The following is a 26,524-nucleotide window of genomic DNA, read 5'->3' as shown; positions in this document are numbered from 1 at the left end:
TCACACATGAACATCTGTGTGGTCTGGACAGATCATCTTGGACAGCCTCCCTGGGTTATATCTTCAGTGTTTTCCTCTGTATTACATTCTTCTGGGGAGGCTGTCAACATAACTCGGCTCGGGCCTGACCCTGTCATCCTCTGTTAGTTTGCTGCTCCATGCCAGTATGTTGTCCTCAAGGCTTGGTGCTCCAGGATGGGGTCTGGTCCCTCTCTCCCTTTTCTGTGGAGACATAAACAATACCCTCCCCATTGTGTACCAGTGCCCTGTTTCCCCATCACCATAGTTCTTTAAAAAAATCATTTTATTGGGGGCTCTCACAAATTTTTATGCATTGTAAATAGGGGACCACCTATACAACTAATGTCCTTATGGTAACAGCAAGGGTACATCACTGTACAATAGGAGGGAAGAGTACATTAATTTTTAAGACATCAAGGTCTTTGGAGAGGTGATTAATGTTTAACTCACTTTTGGATATGTTTAAGGCTTATTATTTGGCATCGTAAGAGCAGCATGTTGTTTCTATCATCTCCCATATTTCTCCATAGCCATTTGATTCTAAGTGTCTTTTCCTTGTAGGCCTTTTTGAAGTTGTCAGATATTGTGTCATTTGGATGTCATTGGCCCTATCAACTCTCCATTTTGCTGTTCCAGTATGTGATTATCTTTTCCCGTTTTTCTCCATTCTCTAGTTTCAGGAGTCCATTTTTTGGCAGTCTGCTTGATGTAGTGGTTATGCTTTGGTCTGCCAACCAAGAGGTCAGCAGTTTAAAATCACCAGCTGCCCTGCAGGAGAAAGATGAGACTTTCTACTCCCTAACTCACAGGGGCAGCCCTGCCCTCCCCTCCCCTCCCCTAGAAGGTCATCGCGAGTCAGAACTGATTCAATGGCAGTGAGTTTGGTTTGGCCTCCACTTTAAAGGAATGGGTAGGCAATGGAGAGGAGGGAGTGTATTAACTCAGATTGGAAATATATTTCAACGATGAAATAAGGAGTTCTATCTTCTCATGTCTGTTTCTGAAATGTGGAGTCTAACAGAGGAGTTCCTCTGTGCTTTGAAACGGTGGCCACAGGCTGAGGAACGTGAGGCGAGAGCGCCTACCTTTGCATCCAAAGCACAGGTTGATTTGGTTTGCAAAGCCCCATGCAATTATGCAAGTCAATATTTTAAGTAATTCAATCCACACCAGGGTTCTTTGTTGTTTTCATTAAAACTAATACTGATGGGGTGTGTTGAACTGTACAGCAAAGGTGGATGTAATGCAAGTTTCAAAAGAAGTTTGGGACTGATTTGTCCTTGAACTTGAGTTAGTTGTTTGGTCGATTTTATTCATTCTGCAAATCCTATTGGTACTTCTGGGTGAAGACACTTGACTGTCACACCTGCCAGATTAAAAAAAAAAGACAAAAATAATGATGATTACAAATTAAGTCCTAGTCTTTCAGCTGCCTCTTTGGAACTCCTGGCAAGGATCGTGTGCTGATGAAGTGGACAAAAATGTTCCAATTCTCTGCAGCAGGCATTAGAAAAAATTCCACTGGCTGGTCAGCTCTGATTCTTTAGAAACACGTGGTTTGAGATGGGGCTTCTCATCTCTATGAAAGCCTGAATCCTGGCACAGTGTTCAAAATGTCAAACTGGTTTATGCTCTGAACCACCTTGGACCTTCCTCCCGTAGAGATTTTAAAAACCAAACTAGGGTTCCAAACAAGGCTTTCAACGCCCATAGGGTTCCAGTCTTGGAAACCCACGGGGGCAGTTCTACCCTGTCCCATGGGGTCGCTGTGAGTCAGGGGTGACTCGATGGCAGCGAGTTCGGTTGGGAGAGTGACAGACTATCCAGGAGGGATGTGTGGGCGGTGTGGCAAGGCGGGGCCGCAAGCAGGGAAATATGGACTAATGACCGTCCCTTAAGGAGGCTCCTCTCCCTTCCTCCACCCGAGATCCTTGCGCTTGCGCAGAAGGCCTCGCGCTGGCAAGGAGGGGGCGGGGACTAAACCTGGAGGAAGAAAAAAGAAACCATAGACTTCTGCACCGGCCTAGAGAGGCCCTGAAACTGTGAGAGCGAGCCGGGCGGGCGGGGACCACCCTGGACCGGCCGCCGGCGGAATCATGGCGACCCGGAACCCCCCTCCCCAAGGTGAGCGGCCCGGGCCTGAAGTAGCATTTGGGATGCGGCTCACAGCTCCTGACCTTGTTCTGGGGGCAGATCTTCCCACCTGTCCCCCAGGGTCTCTGGGGGCTCCGTTGCTTAGCATTTTTGAGGACGTCCCATTGTGAGGACCCCCTTACGCGGCAGAATTCTCTCTCTCCCCTTTTGGGGGAGCCCAGGCAAAGAGCGACCCTTGTGTCCCACATTGCACCCCCCGCGCCCCCCCCCCAGCCTTCACCTCCAGCCCTTCATTGTAATCCACAAACGTTGTTTTTTAAGTCAGACTCTGAAACCATTTCTTGGCCCTAGCCCTTGACCAGCTCTTTTTAAGAGGAGTCCACCTCCCCCGCTCCTGCCTCTTCACCCACTGAAAATGGGCCCTGGCCTGGCGAGGACCCTTGTTTGGCCCTGACCCTACTGAGATTTGGGGGACATGGGGGTGTGGGTGTCCCTTAACTGCTGTGTAACTGTGACCTGACCTGACCGGCTCTGTGCCCTCAGGCTGGTCGATATGTCTTTGGAAGATGAGATATTGTTTGTAGACCCTTTTAGTCTTGAGGTCCTAGTAACACTCATCAGTTTCCACCTGGACATTTTTAGCAGTAGAGCCAACATAACTGACTTGTAACCTTTTTTTTTTTTAAAAGGAACATTTATGCCTTTTGATCAACTCAATTCACCCCCTCCCTCTGTTTTTCTGTTTTGAAGACTATGAAAGTGATGATGAGTCTTATGAAGTGTTGGATTTAACTGAGTATGCCAGAAGACACCACTGGTGGAATCGCGTGTTTGGCCACAGTTCAGGACCCATGGTAGAAAAATACTCAGTTGCCACTCAGATCGTAATGGGTGGAGTGACTGGCTGGTGAGAACATCTTTTTTTCATTAGATACATTAAGAACCTGACTGCTGCCCTTTTGTAGCTGGCCCAGACACAAGTGTACGTGATCAATGAGTTTACATGGTTAATCCCCAGAGAGCATAGCTTTGAGGCTCTTTCTGTGATAATGATTATTGTCATATATACGGAGACTCAGTGTTGGCGATCTCTCATATTTACCCCTGTTCCTCTGTTCTCACTTTTCATATGGTGTATTGTCTCCTTCCTCAAGTTCAGCACGTGTAGTGGATCCGATTCAGTGGTAGTGGGTAAAGAGGAAAAAAAATTTTAGTTGATTATATGTAAATCATTTTTTTACTTGTCACCCAGATCTAGCAACTAGGAAAACTGCCGAGAAACACACTGTAGACTGGCTCTCCTGGATTGTCAGCACTGCAGAGAGCCGTGTAAGAGCCTCAGCCAAAATTATTGGTGCAGATGCAGAGGTTTCTCTTCATTTCTGTGAGCTGGTTCTGATCACACAAATGATTTGCAGAAGAGCTGTAGAATGGCGGTTCTGTGTTGGAATTAGAGGACCGACACGCTTACTTTTTAATACTGTGGAGTACATTAAGATGGAAGCAATTAATAGCCATTAACTGGGCCAGTTAGTGATTCAGACTACATGATTACATATTACTGCTATGGATCTAATCCGATTACTCCTGGAATAAAAGATCTGCAAAATAAGAAGGGCTAGAAACAAGTCTGACCCTTTATTTTGTATGTTTATGACCATAAGGAATTTTTATAGTGAGGCTACTTAACTGACAGTCATTTTCCCTTTAGATAATAAGTTAAACTTATCTTGCATTGACTTAATTGAAATATTTAGACTTGATCCATGTAAGTGATTTGTATTTTGTGTGCACTTTGAACAATGGCACATTACTCCATGTCTTTCTGTAAATGTTATTTTATGGCAAGATTTTACATTGGAGAGGTACAGTTTTTACTCATCCAATATATCTGCTAATGCTGGTTATGAGAAAAGTCTGAGGAAGACAGATGTCTCTTTATGGCCTTGGTCATTCAGACAATTGTCCACTGGCTGGTTGTACTCTGATCTGCTTATAAAGGGCCTGGCCTTCTGCTGGTATAAGCTCACTATTTGGTGCCATAGATGACTTGTCGAAGTGGTTATTTAGGGTGAGACTAAGAAATACTAGAGAACTAGAAGGATCAAATTCGATTGTTTGCTTGTAGGCCTGATACTTGGCAGAATTTTGCTTGGAGAGTATTGAGCTAGAGCCGGGGATATTGGTAGGTTCATTTCAGTGGCCACGTGGATGGGTACACATGCAGTGGAGCATGCTCTGTATCATCTTGTTGAGACCTGACTGCAGTTAGCCTCTTAGACTTTTCTGAGCATTTGTTGCTTCCTGAGGGATATGTGCTCTAAGGCAATACATACCTTTGAATTATAGCCAGGTGCCAGGAATTGTGCGATAGGACTCTGGTCCTATGATTTGTTGCCATGACTATAGATAGATTCAGCATAGTAAAATTTTGCTGTTTTCTAAGGTTATGAAACTGATGGGATACTATAGTGCCATTCATTAAAGAGGCACCAGTGTAATAGGCATTAGTCAAACCAGTTAACAATTCAGGACATGTATGGGAAGGTAAACAAATTTTATGTATCTTTAGGTAGTTATAAATTTGGAAACATAAGGTAAGGCTGGCATTACGATTTGTGGCCTCTAGGAAAGACTGCAGGCTGGGAAGACCAAGTAGTGTAATATGGCAGCAGGGTCATAGAGACCTGACCATTACCAAGGCAATAATGCCCTTGACACCAAAGAATTAAGGCAGGGTCAAATAATGTTACAGAGATAAAGTATATAGAACTTGGCAATCAGTTGGACCCAGGAGAGGTTGAAGATTTGAGTCTGAGATGAACATGAGGTAGCAAGCCTGGAAAATGGTTCTGCCATGCACACAACGGAACCTTAATAGCAGTTGGTTTGGTTCGAAAGGTAATACTTATTTTGGGACATTTTTAATGTATGGTTCTGAATGCTAGAGAGGTCCAGAATATAATTAGAAAATGTAAAGTACCATTTAGGAAGGCTAGACTTAGAAATCTGGGATTCCAATTCTACCATACAAATCTGGCTAGACCAGAGGATGTACACTGGTGCAGATAGGAACTGGAAACACAGGGAATCCAGGACAGATGACTCCTTCAGGATCAGTGGTGAGAGTGGTGATGCCTGGAGGGTGGAGGGAGAGTGGGGTGGAAAGGGGGAGCCAATCGCAGGCATCTACATATAACCTCCTCCCTGGGGGATGTACAAGAGAAAAGTGGGTTAAGGGAGATGCCAGACAGTGTAAGATATGACAAAATAATAATTTATAAATTATCAAGGGTTCCTGAGGGAGTGGGGAGCAGGAAGGGAGGGGGAAAAATGAGGAGCTGATGCCAGGACCTTAAGTGGAGAGCAAATGTTTTGAGAATGATGAGGGCAACGAATGTACAAATGTGCTTTACACAATGGATGTATGTATAGATTGTGATGAGAGTTGTATGAGCCCCCAATAAAATGATTTTTAAAAAAAGAAGAAGAAATCTGGGATTCTTCTGCGCAGGGTTGTTGTGTGCCATTCAATCAGTTCTGACTCATAATGATCCTAAGGGCAGTGTAGATCTGCTGACGGCTAGGCTAACAGCTGAGTGCTTAAGCATTGCACTACCAGGGCTCCTTTAGGGAACTGTTACTCTTACAGGATCGGTGAGACAAAACAGGTTAAATATGAAGATATAGATAAGGAAGTCATGAGAAGGTGGGCTGAAGTAGTCATAAGTAGAGAACTCCAACTGCACTGTCAAGGGTAAGAAAGCTTTAGCTAGACAGAATCCCACCCCTAGAAGCAGCAGGTTTCGTAGGTTGAGCAAAGATGACCTATTTGGAAACTTACTGGGTTGAACAGAGTTTGAGTAGAGTAGAAGTTGGCCAGGTGTGTAGAGTATCATGACTTTATTAAAAAACAAGACATTTTAATCGTTCAATCACATTAAGAAGATCAGTGCACTCATCTCTTTTCATACTCATTATTGTTAGCTCCCCATTTCTCCCATCCTCCTCCACCTTGCCCCTAGGTAATTACTAATCCAGTTACTGTCTCTATAGATCTACTTATCCTGGATCTAATGTATACAGAAAATCATACAAAATACAGACAGGAAACAAACAAAAAACCCAATAACAATGACTAGACAAAACAGAAAAACCTCAATCAGAAAGAAAGCAGAAAATATTAGAAACTGAAACAACTTTACAATGGGTCAAAAGGAAGATCAAATAATAAGGTATTACATCTTCCATAACGGACTTGACAGTGATCGCTGTCCGATAGCAAGACTGTTCGCATTCCTGGACTATGGACAGAGGGGATTCACTAGAGACTTCATCCATGTGGGAACTCTGCAAATGGCTGTTGGGCTTCCACTGTCAGTCATAGCCTGTGGTAATGATTGCACACATTTTAATATGACTGAACGGTTGAATTGCATGATTTGCAAAGTATATGCCAATAAAACTATTAAAATTAAGACTAAAATAAACTCAAATATTTGATAATTGAAAGAAAGAAAAAGACTTTCTGGAGGCACGGAGACTGGGTGAACCCTTGAAACTATTGCCTTGAAACTTTAAAACCCAAACCATCTCCTGAAGTCTTCGTAAAACCAATCCGCCATCTAGTTTAACTATCAAAAAGTCTGCCGTGAACATCATGCTCTTTTAAGAACTATCTATATGGTGTATGTATGGATTGTGATAAGAGTTGTGTGAGCCCCAAATAAAATGATTAAAAAAAACCCAACTATATGGGATCAAAGTGACAAGAGAACCAAGGAAATCCTGATAGCAACCTTAGGAAACAGTGAGCTTATGTCAACGGGGGAGGAACGACTGAGAGGATGGACACACAATCTGAAGAATGTGATCAGTGTCACTTCATTGCACATGTGGGACTGATCGAATTACTACGTGTTTTGCTGTATATGTTCTTAACAAACGCTGAAAATTGATCTTGTTTGGAAATGGGGGTTTTCCTTTTTTACATGAATAAGGTCATAGTGCAGTAGGGTAGGTCTTAACCTAATCCCTTTTGAGTGGTGTCTTCTAGAAAGAGCAGACTAGACCCAGAGATACAGAGGGGAGACTGATGCCCTGTAAGAGCTCATCTACAAAGCAAAGAAACACCAAGGGTTACCAGTGGAAGCCAGAGACTAGGAGAGACCCACAGCTGGAATCAACTGAGTTCATGATTTAGATTTTATCCTCCAGAACTGTGAGAAAATAAATTTTTGTGCTTTAAAGAAAAACAAACAAACAAAACCGCTTTTATTATGGTAAATTTCAGCTGAGACAAATGGAAGGGGTAGATCCAAGTGAGTACCCATCTTCTAGTTTCAGGCGCCAGTCTTCCTCCCATCTTTCTATTCCTTATTTTGAAGGAAGTCTCAAGCATTTCAGGTGGTTAATTTTTTTTTTTGTCTTATGTCATTGAAAAGAAATGGAGGGTTTCTGAACGGGTGGAAGACACGATCAAAAGAAATACGAAGATATTAAGATCTTTCTCAGGAAAGTGATGAAAGCTAGACGAGGGGAAAGGTTTTGGTGCATCATTGCTCATTCTCATCTCTTGTCATTTCTTTCATTGAAGGTGTGCTGGATTTTTGTTCCAGAAAGTTGGAAAACTTGCAGCAACTGCAGTAGGTGGTGGCTTTCTTCTCCTTCAGGTATGTCGGAGCGTAGCTACCTGCCTCTGCTTACGTAGGCAGCCCTTGGGGCGAAGCCAGCTTTAGCCATTCCACTTTTGAATGTTTCAATAAAAAGTGGAAATTTTCTTTTAGGCAGCAGGTTATGGAAGAACCCTAAGGAGTTTTGAAAAGTTACATCTTGTTATGAATGACAATTTACATCTCAAGTTTTTAACTGTACTTTGTGTCTAGCTGTTAAAAAAGTATCTTATTAATAATAACTGCCTCATTTCCTATCTGTTATTACTTAACCAGATTTCCCTTGAAGGATCTTCCTGACAAAATAAGCCTGTCACCCATTCCTTCTGACCATTTTTAAAAACACATTTAAAATTCACACACACAATATATGCCGTTCAAAGGGTTTCCTAGGCTTGCTGTTTTTTCCCTATAAGAAATTGCTGTTAGCAATTTTCTAACAGGATTTGTTAAAGCAGGAAACTCTAAGAATATAGGAAGTGTGGTGAATTGAGGTTCAAAATCATCTGTAATCCTGTTTGTGAGACAGGTGGGTTTGAAATTTTAGTGTTGGTCATGCTCCTGTAAAATACAAGGTTTTAAAATGCTTTGTCTTTAAAGGATGCTTATCAGACTATTATCTGGCGTTCATGTCTCTGTTGCATGTATATTTCTAAAAATATCATTCCCTGAGGATTGAGTAACATAAATCCAAAACTGAAAACATCAGAGAATAAATGTTAGTAGCAATTTTAAAGCTGCAGAGGGCTGTCAGTTGTACCCGATTTAAAACATGATTGATGGTCACAGTAACCAAAATCTGACTTTAGCACCTAAGTCCATTGATCATATAATCTTCAGTGTGGTTGCCTTAACTACAGAGGGACTAAATGGGAACAAATTTTGAGTTGGTTACTAAAAATCCTTTTTTAAAACATAAACAGTTTCTGCCCATTGCTGACAGAATTAAAAATAATTTCTGTGGTAAGAGGTGAAAAGGGGGGAACTGATTACAAGGATCCACATGTGACCTCTTCCCTGGGAGAGGGACAGCAGAGAAGGGGGGGAGGGGAGACTCCGGATAGGGCAAGATATGACAAAATAACGATGTATAAATTAACAGGGGCACATGAGGGAGGGGGGAGAGGGGAGGGAGGGGGAAAAAAAAGAGGACCTGATGCAAAGGGCTTAAGTGGAGAGCAAATGCTTTGAGAATGATTGGGGCAGGGAATGTGCAGATGTGCTTTATACAATTGATGTATGTATCTGTATGGATTGTGATAAGAGTTGTATGAGTTCCTAATAAAATGTAAAAAAAGAAAAGAGGAGAAAAAAAACGATTAGGGCAAAGAATGTACAGATGTGCTTTATACAATTGATGTATGTATATGTATGGACTGTGATAAGAGTTGTATGAGCCCCTAATAAATTGTTAAAAAAAATTTTTAAAAAAGAGGTGAAAAGGAATATGATTAATATCTAAATTTAGCATTTGTGCAGAAGAGAATTTGACTTAAGCTAATTTTGACTTTGGGTTGTAGAGACACAAGCACATTTAGTTTAATCGCTGTTTTGAAAACTCGGTAGTCATTTCCGTTCAGCATAGGGGGCTGGAAGGAAGCAGGGTTTCCGAAACTGTTCACAGAATAGAGTGAATTGTCTTTGAATCTCTTTGTATGTTAGTTTTTTGGAAGTCCCTCTCAGTCCACTCAGTGTGCACCATTTACCCACAGATTTACATTGCCACTTCCTAGTTCTCTTGCTTGGTCCATGTATGTTATGAAGTCACGCAGCCAGAGGGACACAAGCCCCCATCTATGTCAAACCCATTTTCCCCCTAAATGGGACTTGCCTTGAAAGCTCAGTGGAAGAAACAGAAAATATAGTAACAAATGGCTATCCCATCGATTTTTACCACCTTTGCCTGTATATAAAGGTAAAAAGTAGAATCTTCATTCTTTTCTTGTAATTCATTTCAAGTAAATCCTTATTTAGTAATTCATTTCCGGTAAACAGTCTTAAACTCGACAGTGGTGTATATGTATATAAATCTTTTCAACTTAGTTATTTCTTTCAGTGTTAAATGAACATAATTCTAAGAGTCAAATACCTGTACAAGGCTTGTTGCAGATTAGAGTGATCCGTTGTCTCTCTCACCACACTCCCATTTTCTCCAGACCAATTTTAACTCTTAGCAGATAGATTCTTAAGGTATCTATCCCCTTTATTGGAAATAAGTTGATTGGGCATGCTTTGATCTTTCGCTTTTAGGTATTAACGGTTGGATTTTCATTATCGGCAGGAGCCCTTGGGGTGTAGTTGGGCTGCTAACTGTGAGATTGGCAGTTTCAAACCACCAGCTGCTCCACGAGGGAGCAGTGGGGTTCCCCAGTGAAGAGTTAGTGTCAGAGACCCCCACGGAGCAGTTTTACCCTGTCGGGAGGGTCACCGCGAGTCAGAACTGACCGCATGGTAGTGAGTTTTAAATGAACAAAGCCTGTGCCTCACAACAACTTAAATGTCATCTTTCTGGTTTTCTCATTCTCGAATATAAGACTTTCACTTTTCTTTTCAGATCACCTAATTTCCACTAATCTAGCATCAAGCTCACCGACTGACTGTCTGCTGTGATTTAGTCTACCAAGTGACTTTATTTTTTATTTTAGATATCTATTTCATACTTTTAGATTTTCCACCCTATTCCTTTCCCCCCCCTCATTGGTTTAAAGCATAGCTGCTTAGCTGCTACAATGTCTTAATAATTCCATTTTCCAAGTTCTATCAGAATTGGCTTTAGTTGATTTTCTTTTTTTCGTGAGAGTAGGCCACATTCCCCTGGTTTATCATATATTAAGTAATCTTAGATTTCATTCTGGTTGTGAATCTCATGTGGTAGAGATTGGATTCCGTTTTATTCCTCTGTTGACAGTTTATTTTTTAGCTAACTTGGCGTGAATTACACATTGGACTGCTAACATCAAGGTCAGCAGTTTGAGCCCACTGAAGAAAGAGGAGGCTCTTTTAAGATCGATAGCCTCAGCGACCCAAAGGGGCAGTTCTACTCTGCCCTATAAGGGTACTATGAGTTAGAATTGTCTTGATGGCAGTGAAGTTTTAACCTGTTTTATACCAGGAATCATCCAGAGATGTGGGTGGGTGGAGATTTATATACAGAAAGTGGGGCTCCTCTCCGGCTCTCTCCTGTACGGTGGCTGTGGTTGTGCTGGGCTCTGTCCTTTGTTATTTTTTAGGTCAGAGAGATGGCCGGTTTTATTACAATTTTAGTGACCCTGTGAGTGCACTTGGGGTAAAATGAGGCACTCACCTTATATTGGCTCTTCCTCCAAGCTTGGATTCCCTTTCAAAATCTACGTGCCTTTACCAAAGAAAAGAAACCTCTGGAGCCTTTTCGTTTTAACCAGGATTTATAGTTGCTATTTGGGGAGGCTCAGAATGTTCGGAGCCTAATATACTGGAAGTGGAAATTTACCACTGACTGTAATCTCAAGGGGTTGGAAACTTTTTCATAAAGGGTCAGGATAATAAATATTTTAGGCTTATAAGCCACATGGCCCCTTAGCCATTTGTAGCATGAAAGCATAGGGGGCTTCCAAAGGGTCATGGAAAAATGGAATTAAAAGATAATGGAATTTCTCTTTTTGAACCCGTTTGAAGCATCTTTGTAGGTAAATACATGATTACTGTTTGAATAAAATTGTATTTATTAAAACACATGGCTGGCTCAGAAACTGTAGTTTGCTGATCCCTGAATTGGTTACATTGATGGTAGGTGTTATTCATCAATGAGCCATGCAGTATATCTTGATTTTCCTTTGATCACAACTCTGTTGATAAAAATATGGTATTTGGGTTGGCTTTGTTTTTATGTATATATCACTAACTCAGTCCCAAAGTTTTGACCAGCCCAAACTCCCCTCAAGTGTGGTGATATGAGTCAAATGGTCTGTAAGTTTCATCTTGCTTCCGGAACTGCCTCTTCAGCTTGCGTTTTAGGCATGGCTGTAGATGGAACGGAGCCCTGCTGGTGCAGTGGTTGAAAGCCCCCAGCTTCCGACGGAAAAGTCTGCAGTGGGAATCCACTAGCCTCTCTGTGGGAGAAAGATGTGGCAGTCTGCTTCTGTAAAGATTTACAGGCTCAGGAATGAGGCAGTTCTCTCCGTCTTAATAGAGTTGCTCTGAGCCCTAGTCAGCGGTGGGCTTGGTTTTTCTGTACAGCTGTTACTCTGAGAAGGAGCCCTGGTGGTTATGCAATGAATGGGCTGCTAATTGCAAGGTCAGAACTCGAAACCACCAGCCAGTCCTTGGGAGAAAGATGAGGCTCTCTGCTCCCCTAGACGTTTACTGCCTCGGAAACCCACAGGGGCAGGGCTATCCTGTCCTTTAGGATCGCTGTGAGTTAGAATCAACTCCATGGCAGTGAGTTGGGTTGTGTGTTGTTATCCTGGGATCTCCCTTCGGTACAATTCTAGGTCTACTATCTTGGATTATTTCCTGTGTCTTGTGTGTCTTCCTTTAGTAACTTTGAGAGAGTGCACATGGGAGATTTAGTTCTGAGACCTTGCATGTTTGAAAGTTTCATTTTACGCCAAAATTTGATTGGTAACAGAGCTGGGTTTAGGTATTTCTCCATTGGCTTATATTTATAGTGTTGCTTTTCAGTCTAAAATCATTCTATTCTTGAATTTTTCTATGTGGTATTTTTGGGGGGAGGGATTCTCTTGATATTTTTTTAGTAATGCTCTCCATTCCTTTGTTTTTTCTCGTCTTTCTCTTTTTAGTTCCTATGTATATGGATTTTGTGGACTAGTTGTCTGATTTTCTTATCTTTCCTATTTCTGACTTTTTGGTTTACTTTCTGGATTATTTAGTCCTCTTCTAACACTATTTTTCATTATGTTTAATTTTCACCGGCTTTTGTTGTTGCTCTTTCAATGTTCCCTAGCAGGTTTGTGTTGGTGTTGCTTTACTGAGGCATAGTTTAAATGTTACAAAATGAATTCTCACCCTCCAAAATTCATCCGAGCTACTTTGCAGTCAAGTTCTACTTCCACCTCAGTTTCAGCTACCATAGCACCTTGCTCCTTATTCTTCATTAATAGCTACAGATCTTTAAAGAAACTGGAAAGGTGCCATGTATTACGTGTGATTTCTCCCCTCCCAGTCTATAGTTAGCACAAACGCAGCAGTTGGAAGAAAATCCCTTCAGTAAGACTTTTAGAAATCACATTATTTACTGAAGCATTTTTGAAAGCCATTTTCATTGCTTGTCTCTAGACTTATCATGTTGGTGAAAGATGCTGTTGTTGAAATGCATTCTCAAATTTGAATTGATGGAAGGTTCTTAGAAATGGCAGAGGTTGAAAGTTATCTTTAGTCATCAGATATTAGTTTGATGTGATCACTTTTAATAGACTGCAGGTTCAGAGTCTGTCCAGCATGGATTTTTTGGCATCTCTGTAAAATATTCACCTATGCAGTGACTTTTTTCAGGTGGTTCAACAACACTGCAGTGATCAGCTGTTTATGCACATTCGCCCCAATCTCTTCAGACGATGCAAATATGTATAGTTAAGCCTCTGGATTATTGAATAGCTGTCCAGAAAGGCTACATCAGCTTTCGTCCTACCAGTTCTGCTGGCAAGTACCTGCCACCTTGTCCCTCTCTCCACACTGTGCTCTGAAGAAGGAAGTCACTGTGCACAGTCCACAATTCAGGATCGGGAGTTGCATTATACCTCCTGATGGCGGAGTATCTACATAAATTTTGTTTTAATTATTCAGTACGAAAGAGAATGTTCTTCCTTTATTAATTTAGTCAATTGTTTATATCAGTGTGGACTCATGACTATTTTATACTTTGGGTTATAATCCAATATGATTTTATTTTTCTCTTAATTGTTCTAGCTTTGGCGATTGGGCGTTCTTTCAGATATGTGTTTATCTTTTGAAATCTCTGAATATATAAATGATCTAATTGGGGTATCTTTCTTTTAAATAATTTTCTTTTTCCTATGAAGTCTGTGTTCTTTAAGTTTAAATTTTCTCTCTCTCCCTCTTTGCTTATTTATTTTGGTCTCCTTTTTCACGTTATAAGCTTACCTTGATGTCTGTTCATATTTAAGAATAGGCACCAAACAAATGTACACATGTGTTTGACACAATGGATGGATGGATGGATGGTGATAAGAATTGTATGAGTCCCCAATAAAATGATAAAAAAAGAAGAAGAGTAGGGCATCAAAAGCTGGTGGAAAGCTCTAAATGTGTGGATGAGACTTCCTCCTCTGGGAATCTGACCCGCTAGAGAAAGAACAAAAAATCTCAAGGCAGGGATTTGGGGTCTGGGGATGGGGTTTCCTCCAATGAAACTGTCCAGTGAGATCACCTAAAGGCGAGATTACAAACACCCATCCACATGTTCAGCATTGAGTCATTACCTGAAAACCTGGTATGGTTAACTCGCAGGTTTTTAATCTAATGATCTCTACCCAATTCCATGAAATGCTATTAGCATTTTACAAAAGTCTGTTCACATCCCACCTCTACCCCCTCAACTACATCTGCTGATTTGCTTCTCCCTATAATTGCTCACACCTTGGTGGACAAGACTGAATTGATCCCTGTGTAGTCAATTTATAAAAGGCATTTGATGATTGTGGATGTACCTAGTTCAGCCTGCCCGGGGCCATCTCGATCTTAGAGTTTGCTGCTCCGTTAGGACTACTTTCTTTCCATTTGAACATATTTTCCTCCAAAAGAAGATAGCAGTGAATTTTTTCAGAAAGAAACAGTTCTTTGAGTTCAAGGTTTTTTTTTGACCACATTAGTTAAATACCACTTTGGGGGCTTAGTTGTTATTCACAGTTTTTGTTCAGTAATTCATTTATTTGCTTAGCATTATCCTTGACTCCGGGAACTTGGTCACAGTCTCCTGGGAGAGTTAGGTATTCACAAGATGCTGTGACTGTGTGGAGGGGTCAGAGAGGCACTACAGTATCTCCAAGTTTGTATTTTCTCGGCAACTCTTTTGACAGTTACCCAAAAACTTATATGCAGGGTTCTTTATATAAAAACATCTCAGACAACCCCAGATTTATTCATTGTCATGGACAACTGAGTATGTAGAAATGCTTTCATGTATGCTGTGAGAATTTTTTAATCTGTCTCATTAAATGACTTCCTTTATTCATTTGCTAGGGATGGATAAAGAATGTAGTTTTTTAAAAAAAGAATGTAGTTTATTGTGTTTATTTTATCAGTAAAACTCCTGGTATAAGGATTAATGAAAAAGAAACGTAACTTAAAACGTTAAGTCTTGAAAAATCACAATTGAAATGGGGCTTGCTGCAGAGTGGTGGCATTGATGATGTTTTTAAATTATTTTCCACACCAAATAAGAAACCACACAGGTGTATAAAATCTTTGTGCTCAAAAGCTGTAAGAAGATAGGAGGTTCAGCACAAAGTTAAATCCTGCAAAAACTGCAAGGAAACGAATTGGTTTGATTACTTCATACAAGTAAACACAATACATCTTTTACATGTTCGCGTAGAAAAGGCTCCTTCCCCTGAGGTCCATCACCATCCTCTCTATGCTGGTGGCTCAAATACTGTGTCAAACATCAGCAGGAGAAGCTTTCACTTGCCATTTGGAATCACCACTCTTTGTTTGGCTGAGCTTTGAGTCTGACGTGATAGTAAATGAATAAATACAGGGAGACTTGTAGACAAAGAAACTATTTTTAAAAAAATCATTTTATTGGAGGCTTGTACAATTCTTATCACAATCCATACATCAATTGAATCAGGCATGTTTGTACATATGTTGCCCTTATTCTCTTCTAGACATTTATTTTCTATTGATGCCTCAGTACCAGCTCTTTTTTTCTCCCCTCCCCCACCCTCATAAACCCCCAATAGATTGAACATTGTTAATGTTTTCATCTCTCACACTGACCGCTGTCTCCCTTCCCCCATGTTTTCTGTTGTTCTTCCCCCTCTAGAGGGGTGTTTGTTTATGTGTCAGTCACTATGATCGGTTCACCCTTTCTCCCTCCCTCTCCCCCTCTGCCCCCCTACCCTTCCGGAATCACCATTCCCACTCCTGGGTTCTGTGTGTCATGAGCTCCCATCCCTTTCTATACCTGTGTACATGGTCCTGGCTAGTCTGTACTAGGAAGCAGCACTGGGGTCATGGTAGTGGAGGGTGAGGAAGCCTCAAGGAGCCAGAGGAATATCGTGTGTAAAGAGACTCTTCTGTGAAGTCATTCAAACAGAACATAGAACCTAAGACTCAAAATCAACGTATTTGTTTAAAACCAAATTTTTGCTGTCTGAAATATTTTGTGTGTGTTTCAAAGCCAGGGTGATACATTAAAGTTTATAAAACATACATTTGGAAGATGTGATTTCTAATGGTGTATGTGGCTAATCATTTAGTTTAGTAATTATATTTTGATTTTATTATTTTAGGGGACTAACTTACTGTCCCAGAAGCCCTGGTTATGTGTTGGGCTGCTAACCACAAGGTCAGCAGTTCAAGACCACTAGCCACTCTGCAGGAGAAAGATGAGGCTCTCCACTCCTGTAAAGATGTGCAGTCTTCAAAACCCAAATGAGAGTTCTACACTTTCCTGTAGGGTCATTGTGAGTCAGAATTGACTCAGTGGCAGCAAGTGAATTTAACTTAAGATGTGCACCCTCTTAATGTACATCCTCTTAAAATGTACATCTTAATACATCCTCTTATTCCTGATGTTCAGATGTTGCAGTGCCCTAGTAGTACCATCTGAGTTTTTTTTCTTGCCATTGTTAGGCAGTTAACTATAGTTTTTATCAACTTGATGGCAGTTGGTTTGGTTTTAGTTTTTGGTTTATGAGCTTCTTAGATTTCTTGGAACCTGAATGCTTATATATCCTTGTGCAGTAGATTAGATGATAACCTAGTTGACATAGAATTTACTCTTGTTATTATATTTTTGCAGATTGCCAGTCACAGTGGCTATGTCCAGGTTGATTGGAAGAGAGTTGAAAAAGATGTGAACAAAGCAAAAAGACAGATAAAGAAACGTGCAAATAAAGCAGCACCTGAAATCAACAATGTCATTGAAGAAGTAAGATAGTAATATGTTAGCTCCTTATTTTAAGTGGGTCTCATGTAGAAGTAAATATGACTAGGAATTATTTTCTTTAAAAAAATTGGTGGTTTGTGCCATAGGCCTCCAGTGTTGCGTAAAATGTAGGATTAAACCACTAGTTGAATTTAATAACAAATAATGTATATAATAATTTTTTGGTAGTAAACATGGATTCCACTCTCCCCAGCACCTTGAACCCACTATGTAAAAACAGATGACATCATTTTTGCAAACTTTTTCTTCTCCTTTTACAATGTGTGTATATGTATACAGGGCCCTGCTGGGCCGTGGGTTAGGTTTTGAGCTGCTAGCTACAAACCCCCACTGGAGAGAAAGACCAGACTGCTCCTGTCGATAATTACACTCTTGGAAATCCTCTCTAGGGCCGCTGGGAGTCAGAACTGACTCAGTGGGTTTGGTTTTCTGGATGTGTGTATATGATGTGTTGTAAGCAAAGACTCCCCCCTTTGTTTTAGGTGGAATGTTTTCCAAATTTAATTAAAAATTTTAAATCAACTAAACAGTTAAAAGAGAAGTACAATGAATGCTCAAATACACTTCACCTACTCACCAAAATTGTTGACATTTTGACACATATGTTTTACCTGTGTGCATCTGTAGGATTGACACCTTTTAAACATTTTTTATAAATCTGGACCATTTAAAACGTCATGTCTCTTCACTCCTGAAGACTGGAGCACCTGTGTCGCAAGGGCAGGGAGAGTGCCCTATAGAATTGCAAGTAGCATGGCCGCACCCAAGACGTTAAAGCATACACTACTTCCTACTCTGTAGTCTATGCTTGCAGTTTCCTACAAAATATCCACCACCACCCCCAACCTTCAGGCAAGAAATACACATTCCACTTGGCTATCACTATCTTTGCCGACTACTTTAACCGTACAGCACCTTCAGCTGGTGGTTGGCGCTCCCCATGCCCCTCATCTTTATGACGCTGACCTTTGCGAAGCATCTAGGCCAGCTTTGCAGAATAGCTTGGCTTTGTCTCATTGCTCCCTCTTGATTATATTTGAGTTAAATATTTTACTGAAGTGATGTCAACTATACTTATTTTGATCCTGTACATTTTGTTTTATGACCTAATTGGATTACTAATAAATATCATTGTGTCTGCTGCGGGACTTTATTACGTAATGTGTATAGATAACTTGCTGGTGGAACCATGTATGTATGTTCTCTATGTGGATTTCAATTTGCTGTGAGGGCTTGGCTGCCAAAATACCTATTATCTCGGTGGTCAGCGAAGCTTCCTGGGCCTGGCTCTGGGTTCCAGGTTCCTTCGCTTGGTTATAATTGCTCGTTCTGAGGATCTTGCATGGTATTTGATACCTACAATAGTAGAAACCTGGGGACTTTTGCTGAATATTTATATGATGAAAATAGCTGAATGTGTTGCTTAGCTCTGGACTCAATAATTAAGCATATTTTTGTTTCAATGTACTTTGTTTCAGGCAACAGAATTTATTAAACAAGCGTATTTTTGTTTCGATTTACTTTGTTCCAGGCAACAGAATTTATTAAACAGAACATCGTGATATCCAGTGGATTTGTGGGAGGCTTTTTGCTAGGACTTGCGTCATAAGGACAGGAATGCTGTAACACAGTGGATGCAGCTGGGACAAGAGCAGTGGTGGTAGCAGGGTGCTCTCTCAGCAGCATCTGCCACCAGATTCTCTGGAGCAAGGAACAACAACAAGCTGGACAATACTGAATTCATTACTTTATTGTTTTGTCTTCCTGAAGCTTGGCAAACTATTATCTGCTGTAAAATACCCGGTATCCTATGTCTATAATAGCATTCTTGAACAAAACATGGTTAGCTTTCATCATTTTAAAGAATATAACCTCCTCCCTGGAGGATGAACAGCAGAAAGGTGGGTGAAGGGAGACATCGGGCAGTTTAAGATATGACAAAATAATAATAACTTATAAATTATCAAGGGTACATGAGGGAGGGGGGAGGAGGGAGGGAGGGGGAAAATGAGCTGATATCAGGGGCTCAAGTAGAGAGCAAATGTTTTGAGAATGATGGTGGCAAGAAATGTACAAATGTGCTTTGACACCATGGATGGATGTATGGATTGTGATCAGAGATGTAAGAGCCCCAATAAAAGTATTTAAAAAACAAAAAAGAACACAACAACAACAAAAAGTATTTGCATCTGTTTCTAAATTAGCCTATAAAATATTATCCATGATTGTAGATAGGAAGAGGGAAAAACAATCTGTGGGACATAAATTCAATAAGTAAAATATTATCCACATTTTATTTAAATAAGATGGTCTTCATTATACTTTCCAGTATAGTAGCAATGATTAATAATTTGTATTATTGTTTCAATATTAGGGACGAGTCTTCATTTTAAGAAATATTTGCAATTAAACTGAAGAACTGTAACATCCTTTTGTGGAAAGATTTAGAAAGAATAGAATTATTAAGGATGTTAAACAGCCTACTGATGTATTTTTATACCAAGTTTTAGGTTTCTTTTTCTATTTGGGCTTTAATATACTCATTTTGACCTGAAGTTCTACTTTGCTGAAATAATAGTTGTAGTAGACAATCTGAAAGATAGTCCTTTGAAGCAAATATTACATGTTGAAAGCTACCCTTTCTTTCTTTGTTCCTTTTTTAATGTCTGCAAAAGTATCTTCTTGTATGAGTGTCCAGTTTTCAAAATTTGTTTTTCATGGTAGTATGGACAGAAATAATTTCTGGGTGTATATAGTTGGGCACATGATTTATTTTATTAACCTTGGATTAACTTTCATTCTCATTTCAGAAATTCCTAATTATTACTCTGGCCTCTGGTCAAAAAGAGGTAAAGTTCACTTTAAGTTTTAGTAATAGAGGATGAGTTTTCTGTTCGAAGAACAGTGATGTTATGTGTAACTCAGAAATGGTAGCTTAAAGGGAACTGTTCCCGTGATCTAGTCTGAGATGTAAGTGGGAAGGATTTCAGGCTTATGTCTCTCATTTTATTGGTTGGGCCTTAAGCCAGTTCCTTGTGTCTCAGGGCCAGCATTACACTCCCACAGAGGCTCCTTTGTTACGTTCTCTGTATTGTTTTGTCTGTGCATTCTAATTTGTGGAGTTGTAAGGAAAAAAAAGCAGAACAACGTGTGTTAGGGGTCTTCAGATTGGAAAGATTTTGCTCAGGCTACCACCTTTCCATAGGCAGTCCCATCATATATTTTCTGTATTGTAAGCATGGCATTTCATGCTTTCAAGATTGATTACAGTCTGTGGGCTTTCATTATTGTCGAGACTCCTTAAAGTTGAGTGTGAGATTGATATTAGATGTCTTCCTTTACTCTCATTAGTGTCTCAGATATAATGCTAAATAAAATTCAGACTTCCTTATTATGAAGTAATTTTGTGTATAAATACTAGATTCTCCTCCAGGATTTTTTCTTTTTTTTTCACCTGACCAAGGTTTTTTTTGCGTGGAGTTCCAAAGGAAAACAATTCATCAGGTTCCATATTAGATAGAAGCTTGACTGTGCTTCTGTGCACCAGACCTTTGTGATGCCTCACGTGCTCCAGGAGCTCAGCTTGGCTCGCTGCCTCCATTTGTTCCATTTGGAAATACTTAGTGTTCTGTGCACGATACACTAGGAAAGTGGCGGAGGGAACGCAATCATGCGTCTGTCCTCAGGATCCTTCAGTTTGTTAGGTGCTGTCAAGGGAACAGAGATCAAAATATTCCTATATGAAAAGTCACAGTATGGAAAAACCTGGCAAACGAGGAGTTGGATAATTTCTTTCAAAGTCCAAATTTAAATGAAAACTGAAGAAGATAAGCACAACTCATTTTTACCTGTATGTTTCCAAGTAGCTGCCTAGATTTTAAAAAAGATTTCTGTGAAACTGTAATATTATGTTAGTGTCTCTGCTTCTGCCTCGTGTCTATACCGCTTTCCCCACTAACTTGTAGGCTACTGGAAGCTGGTCAGTCTGATTTGTGAAGCGCACCGTGCAGTGCTTTGCTCATGGTAGGCTGCTGGCAGGGTGATTTGCTTTTATGATTCCCATCAGGCTGTCTAAGCTGAGACCTTGGGCTCAGAGCATTCTCCGATCAAGCTGGAAATGGGGGATCTCCCATTCTACTCTACTTGTCAGAGAAGCCTCTTCTGAAGCTACAGCAACGCTTTCTAGGACTGTCTGTAACTAAATCTTAACTAAAGTAATCTTGTAGCCAGCGGGAGAAGAAATGTTACTTTTAGTCATGCACCCCTCGTCATGAGACTGCCCTGCTGTTGGAGTTTGAACAAAGCTTGGCAACAAGATGGTCAGGCCAGGTGCCGCTGAACAAAGGCACCTTCCTCCAACTCCCTTTTCCTGTTCCATGTACTCTGAGCTTTAAAACCCTGGGATCCTTGTGCCCCACAGTCTTTTGCTTACAATGTCAAGTGGAACCTTACTTGCGCAAAAAGATTTCCTATGTCAACGCACGGTGGGTTTCAGGGAGGCGGACGCCACAGTGATTCAGTCCATTTCTCGGTGTCCTGGCTGCTAGGTAAGTAAATCAAGTTGGTGAGCTTGCCATTGGGCAATGCGTTAATTAGAGAACTACAGCCCTCGTTCAGCCAATTTAAATCTCAACTCCCTGCAGTTGTGTGGCAATGTCAGCATCTCACTATTGTGCCCTTAACTGTGAGGCTATAACAGCTCCCTACTTTATTTTTCGATTAATTTCTGACACCCGTGCAGCACTTCTCTGACCACCTGGAGCTAGGCTAAATCTCACCAGTTAGAAAGAGCCCATCATTCAGACTCAAGTAGGCACCTTTCACGAGACACCTCACTTTTCATGCTGGTGACACATTCAGGTTGCCCAGCTCTAGCCCTTCTGAATATGAGTAGTCACAAGCTTGGGAGTTCTTCCCATTTCCTTCATGTCTGACCTGCCGGCCGCCACTACTATGGAGCAACTCACAGAAAGTGCCTGAGATAGTCTATTGTGCCGGGCTGGCCGATAAACACAAGTGGGATTAGTTGAAGGGCGGAGCGATAAATGGCTCTGTAAGTCTCGCCTTTCTTGTCTCTCGCTCTTTAATCATTGGACCAGTGTGCAGCTACCTTGCTTGTTCTGTTCCTCAATTTAAAAGGTACACTACCTGTGGGACGCCTAGCCTGTGGACTGTGTCACTGTAAGCTGAGGTCCCTTTAAGACCACATGATTGAAATTTATATCCCTTGAGCTGGGGACTGACAGTTGGTGACCTGGCTTATGGTTGGTGGCCTGCCTTGCTGTTTGCTACCTGTGCTGGCTCTCTCTACAGAGGACTACCTGACAGCCCTCAAGACTTGAAGGACTGCTAGTGTCTCACAACTCTCTCACGGGAGTGAGTCACACTGAGCCATTTGTACTGCTTTATAATTTAACTTAGTTTCTTGTGATATATATATAGTTATCAGCAATCTGGTTTTATCTCTGTAGAGAACCCTGTCTAACACAGTGCCATACTTAAAATTACAGATTTATTTATAGTAAAAACAGTACAAATAAAGAGATGCATAGGGTGAGGTCTGAGAAGGTTCCTAGCCTGATGCTTCCATGTGCTAAAGGGACAAAACCCTCCTATGTGCACCAATGTCTTCATGAAGTTTCCAAGTCCAGAGCCTCCATCAACTTCATTATGGACTCATCAGGACGGGGGCCTCATTACCCACGTGATTTATGAAGAATGCTCGCTTCCCACCTGGTGTACCCAGCCGATACCAGGGTACACCATGTGATCGTCGTGGTTTGGCCAGTCCACACTCATTTGTACAAATTGTGAAGTGTTTAAATAGTAAAGGCACCTCAACTACTCTGAGCCTGGGTTTAGAATTCTCTTAGCAAACACGGGCAAAGATCAAACTATTTTGTTGTTAGGTTTCATCAAGTTGATTTTGCCTCATACAATAGAACAAAACACTGCCCAGTCCTGCACCATCCTCGCACATGGTATATTGGACCCCATTGTTGGAGTTGCTGTGCTGCTCTGAGGCTGTAGATTTTTACAGGAGCAGAAAGCCTCATCTTTCTCCCGTGGGGCCACTGGTGGGTTCAAACTGCAGACCTTGTGGTTAGGAGCCTAACATGCAATCAAGTGTTCCACCAAGCCGGAAGAAAGCAAAGGGCCATTAAAATGGCAGGAAAGAAGGGCCAGAGTAGTCAGAAGAGATAACACTTTCTCTTGCAAGCAGCCATCGAACTGAAACGCCCACATGGAAGAAGTACACCAGCCTGTTTGATCATGAGTTGTTGATGGGATCAGGTATCAGGCATCAAAGACCCAGAACAAACAATCATATCGATGAGAATGAGGGGGAGGGCACAGGGGAGACCCAAAGGCCATCTCTAGACAATTGGACATCCCTGAACAGAAGGGTCACTGGAAGAGATGAGCAATTGGTGCAGTATAGCACCAACGAACATACAACTTTCTGCTAGTTCTTTAAGGCTTCTTCACCCAAACCCCTCGCCCCCACTATCATAGACCAGAGCATGTACACTGGTACAGATAGAGCTCAAAATGCAGGGAATCCAGGACAGATAAACCCTTCAGGAGCAATAATGAGAATAGCCGTACCAGGTAGGTAGGGGGGGGGGAAAGGGGGAACTTACCACAATGATCTATGTATAACCTGCCCCCCCAAGGTGGATGAACAACAGAAAGGTGGGTGAAGGGAGACAGTGGTTGGTGTAAGACATGAAAAAATAATGTATAAATTATCAAGGGTTCATGAGGGAGGGAGGGAAAAATAGAGCTGATACCAAGGGCTCAAATAGAAAATGTTTAAAAAATGATAGCAACAAATGGACAAATGTGCTTGACACAATGGAGATATGGATAGTTATAAGAGCTGTATGAACCCCCAATAAAATGATTTTAAAAAGGAAGAAATGTGGGAAAAAAAGAAAGCAATTTTCTTATGTTGGTGAGATTGTTAAAAATAAACATTAAATTTTTAAAACTGTTTTGTAAAAATTAAAATAACCTTAGTGTTTACTTAAGAGTATTGATTTATGGAACCAATCACTTAGTAAAGTGATTTGCATATGAAAAAGGGGAAAAAACTTCAAGTAGTAGTAGCTCAAGTGAATGGAAGAAATGGCGTAAGCAAGCTGCCAAAGGCAGTTCAAGAATACAAAGTAAAACATTATAATGCAATGTACAAAGACTTCAAATCAGAAAACCAAGAGGGAAGAACACACTCAGCATGTCTCAAGCTAAGAGAAATGAAAAATTTCAAGCCTTGAGTTGGAATATTGAAGGAGTCTATGGGCAAAACATGGAATGATGTAGGAAACATCTAAAGAGGGTGAAATACAAAGTCACTGTACCAAAAATAATTGGTTGATATTCAACCATTTCAAGAGGAAGCATGTGATCAAGAATTGATAGTATTGAAGGAAGAAGTCCAAGCTGTATTGAAAGCAGCAGCAAAAGAACAAAGCTATCAGAGTGGACAGAATATCAATCAAAATGCTTCGATAAACTGGTGTTGCACTGGACATACTTCCTAGGCTTTGCTAAATTTGGGAAACAGCTACCTATCGGACTGGCTGGAAATGATCTATATTTATGTCTATCCTAAAGAAAGGTGGTCCACCAGAATCTGGAAATTATTGAACAATATCATTAATATTTCCAAGTAAAATTTTAAAGAAAATTCAAGATGAGTGCAGCTGTGCATTGACAGCAAGCTTCCAGAAATTCAAGCTGGGTTCAGAGGAGGACGTAGCATGAGGGATAACCTTGATGTCAGCTGAACCTTGGCTGAGAGCAGAGAATATTAGAAAGATGTTTACATGTTTACATATATTTTATTGATTAAGCACATTGATCAAAGCAAACCATGGATATCATGGTGAATGAAGAACAAGAATTTCAGAACACTTAATTGCGCTTATGTGGAACTTGTACAAAGACCAAGAAACAGTAGTTCTAAAAGAACAAAGAAAGATGCGTGGTCTCAGAAACCTACAGAAGCAATGCTATCCCACCCTATAAGGTTGCTATTAATCGGCACTGGCTCAATGGCAGTGAGTTCGCTTTCTTTAGTACCTGAAATTAGAGGAGTCCTGGAGGCAGGGGGTGACATGTTACGTGGCTAAAAAAATGGTCAGCAGTTGGAACCCACCAGTTGTTCCACGGGAGGAAGGAGAGGCTTTCTGTTCCCATAATGATTTCCAGCCTCAGAACGCCCCAGGGGCAGTTCTAGTTTGTCCATTGGTTAGCTATGAGTTAGAATTGATCTGATGACAATGAGCTTTTGTTGTGTTTTATTTTATCTGACATTAAAACCTCTGTCACTAGAAAAGAAGAAGATGATGAAGAAGAAGAACAACAGCAACATAGGGGCACAGCCTGTGGTCTAAAATAGTGTTTTCCAAAGTGGTTAAAGAAGAGAGTAATAAAATTAGCAATGTAGTTTTGTATAAATAATTTTCCGGTGGAGACTCAAGCATTGAGATTATAACTATAAAAATGGGAATGGTCCCTCACACCCTTGGTCCTGAAGGTATCATCCACCCTGGATTCCCTGTACCTCCAACCCTCATATGTAAGGGTGTGAGGGACGATGCTGGGAGAGTGGAGGGTGAGTGGGTTGGAAAGGGGGAACTGATTACAAGGATCCACATGTGACCTCTTCCCTGGGAGAGGGACAGCAGAGAAGGGGGGAAGGGAGACTCCAGATAGGGCAAGATATGACAAAATAACGATGTATAAATTACCAAGGGCATATGAGGGAGGGGGGAATGGGGAGGGAGGGGGGAAAAAAGAGGACCTGATGCAAGGGGCTTAAGTGGAGAGCAAATGCCTTGAGAATGATTGGGGCAGGGAATGTATGGATGTGCTTTATACAATTGATGTATGTATATGTATGGATTGTGGTAAGAGTTGTTTGAGTCCCTAATAAAATGTAAAAGAAGAAAAGAGAAAAAAATGATTAGGGCAAAGACTGTACAGATGTGCTTTATACAATTGATGTATGTATATGTATGAACTGTGAAAAGAATTGTATCAGCCCCAATAAATTGTTAAAATAAAAAAAAAATTTAAAAAAATGGGAATGGTTTTAAAACTTCTCTGTTCAATCGATAGAGAATCCACCAAGCCTCATGATGTAATAAACCCATGTCTGCACTTCCCACCCCTCAATCTGGGACAGACTCTACACCTATTGTTTCTCATGGCTCATGTCTTCTTTCTTGGATTACTTAAATTTTTGGTTGAGCTATTTTCTTGAGTTCTCATGGGGTGTGGGAGGTAAACATTCCAAGTTTTTGTGTGTCTTAAAATATCTGTGTCTCATACAATTCAAGACTAACAAATTTTCCCATAGTACTTTGAAGACATTGTTCTATTGTGTTCTGGTATCTGATATTCCATGATGTCAGTCTGATTTTAAAGCTTTCTGAGCAAACTTTTCTTTTGTGTGTGGGGGAATACTTTGTGGATTTGTTTCTTTTACCTTCAAATTTTAAATTTTCATTAACATCTCTAAATGTGTGTCTGTATGTTTTTAAATGAGTTCTTTAAATACATGTTTCACCGTGTATTCTGTCATTGCAAAAAATAC

The 26,524-nt window shown here is 40.7% G+C and overlaps 1 protein-coding gene across 1 annotated transcript; it reads left to right on the top strand.

The window, feature by feature from the left end:
- Nucleotides 1-1,967: 1,967 nt before the first annotated feature.
- Nucleotides 1,968-25,608, top strand: FUNDC1 (FUN14 domain containing 1). The gene is made up of 5 exons (XM_075538815.1): nt 1,968-2,145; nt 2,866-3,022; nt 7,712-7,787; nt 16,771-16,899; nt 18,449-25,608. The coding sequence occupies exons 1-5, from the start codon at nt 2,118-2,120 to the stop codon at nt 18,524-18,526; spliced, it is 468 nt and encodes a 155-aa protein (XP_075394930.1). The 5' UTR covers nt 1,968-2,117; the 3' UTR covers nt 18,527-25,608.
- Nucleotides 25,609-26,524: the final 916 nt, after the last annotated feature.

Source organism: Tenrec ecaudatus, chromosome X, assembly GCF_050624435.1.
Source record: "Tenrec ecaudatus isolate mTenEca1 chromosome X, mTenEca1.hap1, whole genome shotgun sequence".
In the NCBI taxonomy this organism is placed as follows: Eukaryota; Metazoa; Chordata; class Mammalia; order Afrosoricida; family Tenrecidae; genus Tenrec; species Tenrec ecaudatus.
The sequence above is the reverse complement of the archived record's forward strand: the minus strand, read 5'-3'. Positions and strand labels throughout refer to the sequence as shown.